We start from the raw sequence: 8,007 nt of genomic DNA, 5'->3' as shown, positions 1-8,007 counted from the left end.
CTGCCCATGGCCCAAGAACCTGACAGCTCTGCTTGAAGCTGCTCAGCTTTCAACAGCAGCCACTTTGGAAAAGTATCAGTGAACAGTTCTGCCTTGGAAGCATATCTTAATGAAGTTATCATCTTCCAGAGGACTGGACAAGTCAGCTAGAAGCTATTGGAGGTAAAATAAAATACTTTAAAAATAGCTGCACCTTCACCAATTATTTTGTTCATCTCATATATATAAATACATCACAGATTATCAGTTCACATGTCAACATATCTACCTCCTCTTCTTCATAGCCATAAGAGCAAAGACTACCAACACAGGTTTACAGCACAGTTAAGACTCGGAACACTTCAGTTCAATTTTTTAATAACATGGCACAATTTACATAACACAAGTTTTGTTTATGAAGCACATGCCGAAGATTCAGAGTCGCTTCACTTTACAATAGGATCTGTAAAGGACTTCATTACGTACATGATAAACAGCATATCTGCAAATGAAAGTCTATAGGCAATATTGAGTTCTAGCACTACTGATCCAGTGTACATATTTTTTTTTGTTTCTCAAAAACACTGCACAACATCAGGAGTTCACAAATTTGAAGCGCACAACTAAACCTTCAGGTGACTACTAAAATAGATCTCTGCTCATAAGAAACAACTGTCATAGATAGAATTTTTTCAAAACAGAATAAACAACTTCAGATAGCACTTTAATACACTATTAGACCAACAGAACTAATTTTACTTCATTAACATAGTTTACAATCCTTGGACACAATGTAATGTGCTAGACGCGGTTAAATGAATTGTGTTGAAAAGGCTCCGTTGAGGAATGCAGACTTTTGCATGAAAAGCCGGGGCATTCACCTGCTTGCATAGTTGGGAATATCTGTACAGCCACAAATGTTATCCAACACAGCACAAGCAGACTGTGTTAACAGATAATTAATCTCCCAATAGCACGCTTTGTCCGATGCTTCTGAATCGACTGTCAAACAGCCGCCCTTCAATGTATTTACATTTGTACATTGTAAAGCTTTTTTTGTCTTTTCCTTTTTTGCATATATGTACCAAGTTCCACTCAGCCAAGGAACTTCCCGATATACTGTAGTTTATACAGCACGATTCCTTCCATCCAAGTCTCAACCATAACTCTTCAAAGACAATTTAGCTTTTTTTTCCTTAGGCCTCCTCATTTACCACATACCCAATTCCTTGATAAATATACCAGTAACTCTTTTTAGTTTGCTCTTTCTTCACAACACATTTTTATATATATACTACAAATAAAATTAACAGGAAGAAAGGAACAAAGTGACATTAAACATTTTCAAAATTTAAGCTTAAAATGTACAAAAATGTATTTTCTGCAAAGTAATTTTACATTTTTATGTTGGTGAAGGCCACACCCACTGATTATTGTTCAAAGAAGTCCAATGTTTTATTTGGTGGGTAATCACACTAAAAAAGTGGCCTTTATTGAAGGATGTCCTTAATAGTTACCTTCATTAGTTTCTCCGTGTCTGTATTATCGTGCTTCAATGTCTTTGTGTGTGTGAGAAGGGGGTCTTTCTCTTGCCTCTGTGCTAGTCAGAGGAGTAGTCCTTCGAGGAGAGCCAGCACGTGCCCCACCTGTCGGTATGAGAGGCGGAGGGGCACTGAGCGCTGCTGTGGGAGGAGTCTTATTGAGGATGCCGTTCTGATGAGCTGCTGAAGGGCTCACTCTAGGATAGTGCATGCTAGGAAGTCCTGGTGTTAAAAGACTGGGATGAGGCATGTGGCCATCCAGGGCTGCAGCGTGAATGGGATGAAGGCGTCCGTGCTCGTAGTCGTCTCTGAGCATGTTCAGTCTTTCGCGTTCTTCCAGGTGACTCATCCTTTCATGCTCACGTCTGGGATCCATAGCCAATGGGTGCTCGCGGTTGTAGTCGTGGGGCTCCCTGTCCCTGTAGGAGCGCTCCGCTTCATAAAACCTCGGTGTCGACAGTCGTTGCAAGGGGTCACTTCTCAACAAGAAGTCTCTGGCTAGTGGATCTCTGCGATGAATATCCAAGCCCCTGTATGGATCTCGCAAGGGATCCCTCATTGGATCCCAGTGAAATGAAGGATAAGGAAAACGCTCACTTCCTGGAATTGGACTAATCCCCATAAAAGGAGCTACCATCCGTGTCCGGTCCAGCGTGTTAATGCTGTTCATGGGATGCACCCCACTCATGGCCATTGCCATAGGCATGGAGGTCATCGAGGGGCTAGGATGGACACTGGGCAATGAGGTGGGCTGAGAGTGCTCAGAGGGCCTTTGTGTCTGAATCACCTCTGATATAATGTCGTTGTCTTCCTTCCGCTCCTCCTTTACTTTAATTTCGTTACTCTTCTTCTGATGGTCGTATGAAGATTCACTTTTCCGATCTACCTCTCGGTTGGTGTAGCTGTTAGCCCTTGTGCTGTCTGTGCTTGGCAGCCGGATGTAGGGTGAATTGACTCTGTTTATATGCTTGTTGGAGTCCTCCCCAATCCTGCCATCCAGTCCCAGGCTCTCCTTATCGGGAGCATGGTTCTCTTTAACTTTGTGCTCATCAGCAGACGAGTCCTTCCAAGTATCTGCGTGATCCCGTTCTCGTTCTCTTGGCTTTTCCTTTTCACGCAGTTCAGTATTTACATGATTTCTGCTGTGTTCAGTGGAACTACGGTTGTGTCCCAAAGAATTAACTTGATTTACAGACGGAGATGAAGTGTGGGTGGAGTGCCGCTTCTCCATAGTGTCCCTGTGGACAAACATACATAACAAAAATGGTTTTATATAAGAAAAAACCTTATCCCAATAACCTTTAACCTTAGTTTGCTTTTAATCGTTGTTGTGTTATTTATCATCTGCAGCTCCCGGAGGTCTTTGTTAGGAGCATAAATTAATCAGACTTACTGCCATGACAATTCTACACCAAATTTGAGGTGTGGTATTTTGGGAAACCAGTGGAGGATTGCACAAATGTGTAAGAGCTACTGAGGTTGGATGACCAGCAACTACTGAATCTGTGGCTTAGAGCAAGAATTGGGGTCAACTACTCTGGTTGTTGAAATCAGAAAATGAAAGCTAGGACTTGCATTATAATATGCTTCCATGCTAATTAAAATAAGCAGAATTTTCAAATTCCTTCAAAAACATAACCGTTACTTGTGGACAACAATTTTTATGTGCCATTACATAAATGGAGTGACAAAACAAAAAGTCTTATTTCAACAATCGTTATTGGATTGTAATAACTTTTAATTGCATTTTAACTATACAAATTGGTTGCATGAGGATTGACATGATAGGAAGAGTCATTGTTTCTTCTATTCCTCTTTAAATCAAGGGAGGATAGTCTTTGTAGAGTAAAGGCTAACTTTGAAATATTTTTAGCAAATTTCTAAAAGTTCATTCTTTTAAATCTACATCTGTCTTCAAAGTAATATTGATCCTTTTGGGATATGGACTGCAAAATTGATCTGAAATCATTTGAAAGTGTTTTTCATTGGCTTTTATTAGAGTTAAGTCAAACTTATATACATTTTTAATCTTCACTAAGCGAAGTAGGCCCATTTGCAAGAAGGCCTGAATTTATAACCGCTATCAGATTAGATCAGGACTGCTTGAATTATTTTAGTCTTCTGGTAATGGCCTATATTAAAATCAGAACTGTTGTCCTCTATTGAGGATTTCAAAACACCTTTAAGTTCAATAGATGGGAGTTAAATTTGAATCAAATAGGTTTCTCTTCTAATAGCTGAGCTGAATTTAGCTAACTGGATAATAATAGTCAATAATTTACTTTGTTCAAGAAATAAATGTAAACATCCCGGAGATAAAAATCTAGTCTGCCTTTTAACTTCTCTTGCAGTGATTGGCACAGGTACAGTCAAAGGGATAGAGCGAATAAGGGTGGGACTACAAGACTAAACTACAGGAATTTGTATTTTGGTACAGATTATTTTTAATTAAAGAATCCTCCTTGCTCCAGACAGATAGCAGATCATTGAGATCAATTCACCATGCATTTAACTCAAGTGTCTATAAAGAGTGCTGGCAGGAGATAGGAAAGTTGGCTGGGGAGGAAGAAGGCTTTCTTGCACCTCCAGTGCCAGCTGTAAAGCAAGGTTGGTAACGTCCACACTCCCCTGCTTGTCCTGTCATACTTTTGGATGGGGAAGGAAGAATCCAGAAAATTAAATCATCAATGTCATGGCAACTTGATTATCAAAGTCTTCAATAATACACAAACAGACATATGCGGCAAATTAATTTCAATATGAAGTGTTACAATGCTTTAAATACAAGATACTAAATCAGTAAAGAAAGAACAAGCAAATGATAAGAAAGCAGGAATATACTGAAGTATTCTACAAAACTAATAAAGGCAGAGTATAGATTACACCAATGACATATTGCTTTACTTATAGACTAGGTTAACATCAGCATGAAAACTAGAGTTTGAATATGCCCAAATTGTTGACTTAAAATCAAAGTTGGAATTTATTTCTGAAGGCTTGATTAACCTTTCCATCCAAAAGTTGAACATCCTCCTTCAAAGCCTCGCTTCCCATAAGCATCAATCTTATCCTTCACTACCATGGCATTTTATCAGATAGTAGTTGTGTTGGGGGTGTATCAACCTTAATTTAAACCTCTAAACCATCTCGCGTGAAACTGCCTGAATGATTTTTGCTGCCCAGCTACATTTGGGGAATGTGGGAGAGCAATTTGGTTGAGGAACCTCTTGTGGGTATGTTAGATTAAAGTTGACTTCCTTACTGCTTCTGCATTCTTTAATATGGAGCCCTCCACATTTCCTCTGCTCCCTACCGAAATGAAGATTTATCACTTCTTCTCTGTCCATTCTTTCATTTCCTTCAACTGCTTCGTGAAATACTTCCTGATTGATGAGACCTTCCCATTCACATTTTAATCCCATTGCAGCACCAGGTCCATGAGCTGAGCCACGGAGCAAAGACAGATCGAGTAAGGCAGATGAGGATTTTAATTTTCAATGCTTATAGTGGGCAGTGTATTATCTTATTAATCTTAATTTAGGATATCTAAAAGTTTGAAATAGTAAAAACAAGTGGTTTAGATCACCTAAGAATGGGATCAGGTAGGTAGTTACTTTAGAAATGGCTTCTGTATAATTAAGCTTCAAATGATTAATATACTACATGGTGAAAGAGGAAAGTGAAAATATTCTGGCTTTACCATGAGTTAGGAGAATGAGCAGATGAATACATATCTCTTCTTAGCTGCAATTACAGTTACTACAGAGTGCAGCTGTTTATGTTTATAATGTTACTCTGGTACATAATTTGGTTAATATGGTATCTAGAGTGACTAAAGCAAAACTTCAGACATTATTTGATGGAATGTATCACTGGATGAAGCAGTGAATTCTACAGCCGAGACTGGAGCTCTGGATGGTGTTTATCGTTCTCAGTGGGTTTAGTGAATTCATATTTGGCCATTCATCATCTGAGACAATCGATGGAACCAATTCGTCTTCCTCCCAATGGTGTTAAAAAGGACAGCAAAAAAAAATTCAATGTGTTTACAACCAAATTCTTTTGCCAAGGTCATCATTAGGAGTTTACCTTCATGTTTTTTTCTTTCACTGAATGTGAAAGTCATACAAATAATCTACATCGACCTTCTGCCCAAATTAATTCTTAAGAAATTTGATGGAAGACTCCCCTGATGGTTTGAGAGATTTAATTTATAATTTGTTCTGAACTGGAAAAGGTGGGGAAAAAATCCAAGACTTCTTGAGCAGTTTCATGTCAATAAGATAGCAGATCACACAATGGCATTAACTGCACCATAGAACTTAATAACCAGAACATTACCAAATATTATTACCTAGAAGAATATCAAAAAGAATAACACATTTTGAATAAGTTGACCACCTTTAAGAGAGAATTCAATCCAAACTATTAGGAATCTTGAATAAAATCCTAATCTATAGAATATTTCACCACTGTCAGCAAAACTAATAAGGTAATGCTAATACAGCCAGATTAAGGAAAAGAAAATCAACAACATAATAATACTGACAATACAATAATTATATCTTCAACAGAAGCACGTATTCTTCGATTTACAGAGGTCTGGCAAAAAAATTAATTGTTAAATTAGGTTGAAAAATCTATCATGGAAAGCTTTATGCAGGATCCAATGTTGGAAGAAAACAAGATTTGTAAATCGAGGATACGTACCCTGCAAGATTATAATTCAAACATACCTGCAATCTGCAACATAATGAGATATCATTTCAAATGATTAGAAATTTAATCTTGATGTCTTTTTTAAACCAACAATGTCAACTAGCAATCTTTGTCATAGGTGTACTCTGTATTCATAATGAACTTGAAGGTGTGCGTTTCAGGATTCATATCATTTCATAATGAATTACGGCGTCCGACAGCACAGAAATAACATAACTTTAATGGGCATTAAATGGTAGTTTATCAGTGAAAGTGAACACCTCGGATCAGTAATGGGTTCTAATTAAGCTGTTCAAGAAAAAAAATTTAAGCTTCAGTTTCAAATAAAAAAATACGCATTATATAATTCAGAGAATAACTTTCTCTCTGATTTACATCTACAGATTTGATGAGTATTCTATGCTAACTGAAATTTTACTGGCTAAGAGGATGGAAGCACCATTTTAATTCCCTTTTCACAGAGAGTATTCAGTCTTTGAAGAACCCATTAGTGAATGAGCAATAATGTACCACTATGCAGAATATGGCTTAGATTTATGGTGTCACAGTTAAATTTGGTTTTACAATTATTTCTATGCAAAATAAAAATAAAAAAATGGAATGACGTGACATTTTATTTGTAATTTACGAATTTTTAAAAACAGATACAAAGAACATCAAAATGTCATGCAAATATTGTTGTGCTTAGCCACTGGAACTAAATGGTTATTCCTTGACTATCATTAATATTATAATTAATATTATACTGGCCTTAGGGAAAAGTTTTAAGAGGATGCTCCTAAATTTAAATGAAATTTTGAATCAGAAAGTGAATGAAAGTTATATTTTTTCTGAATTATTAACACTTTTACATTACTTGAACCTTTAAATTTATTTCTATTACCATATCTCATTTTAAATCTAATTGTAGTTTGTTAAAATAACTGTCCTAGTTTCATGGTATGGATACACAGCTTGTGTTTATCAAGCCGTGGAATAACGTGTATTTGTTTATTTAGATTCCTTAAGGTTGACATAGCCAGGGGTGGTAATGGGGATAAGCTCCCACTGCCTATTTAATGCTCCCAATGGCATGTACCTCAAATAGACTCTGACAACCAAGTCCAGCCCCTGGCATTCATGTGTGTCTTAGCTACTAAGCCCAGTGGAACTGTTTCAACTGACAGGAGAAGGGGCAAAGGTGGGTTATTAGTGCCTTAAAACCAGTCACTTCGGGCAGATGGAGCTTGTCAACCATTGGTTGGCAGCTCATCTAGGAGAAGCAAAACTGATCTCAAACCTACGCTGCCTTGCAGTTTTACCCACACACGGGGAAGGCTTCAGGAGTAAACCCTGAGGAAAAAATCTTGAGCTAGAGTCCCTAAGGCAGTCCTGCACCGAGTTCAATGTTGACAGGTAACTCCTGTGATCTCAGCTGCTGGTACCAAGCTCTGTCTGTCTCTGTTCCTTTGGGTTCATCAGTTGCGTGGAGAAAGGACATCTTGTTACCTGGGCAACAGCTTGCTCCCACATTGTACTGCCACGTTTGTGTACCTAGACAGCTAGGACGCAATACCTATGGCCAGCTCTGACTGCTGGGGGCCTCACATTTATTTATTTAGGAATACAGCGTGGAGTAGGCCCTTCAGAACCTTCGTACCACTAACCCCCAACAAACCCAATTAACCCTAACCTGACCACAGGACAATTTACAATGTCCATTTAACCTACCAGGTATGTCTTTGGACTGTGAGAAGAACCCGGGGACCCAGAGGAAACTCATACATTC

The 8,007-nt window shown here is 38.2% G+C and overlaps 1 protein-coding gene across 8 annotated transcripts in view; it reads right to left on the bottom strand.

Moving 5' to 3' along the window:
- Window positions 1–340: 340 nt before the first annotated feature.
- Window positions 341–8,007, bottom strand: part of auts2a (activator of transcription and developmental regulator AUTS2 a) — a 1,126,933-nt gene continuing 1,119,266 nt past the window's right edge. For all 8 annotated transcript variants that reach the window (XM_073053558.1, XM_073053563.1, XM_073053562.1 and 5 more), the window contains one exon: window positions 341–2,758. In XM_073053558.1, the coding sequence (XP_072909659.1) occupies window positions 1,522–2,758 (1,237 nt within the window). In that variant the 3' untranslated portion in view covers window positions 341–1,521. The remainder of the gene's footprint in view (window positions 2,759–8,007) is intronic.

The sequence above is a fragment of the Hemitrygon akajei genome, chromosome 8 (assembly GCF_048418815.1).
Source record: "Hemitrygon akajei chromosome 8, sHemAka1.3, whole genome shotgun sequence".
Classification (NCBI taxonomy): domain Eukaryota; kingdom Metazoa; phylum Chordata; class Chondrichthyes; order Myliobatiformes; family Dasyatidae; genus Hemitrygon; species Hemitrygon akajei.
This window is presented reverse-complemented; position numbering and strand designations above follow the sequence as displayed.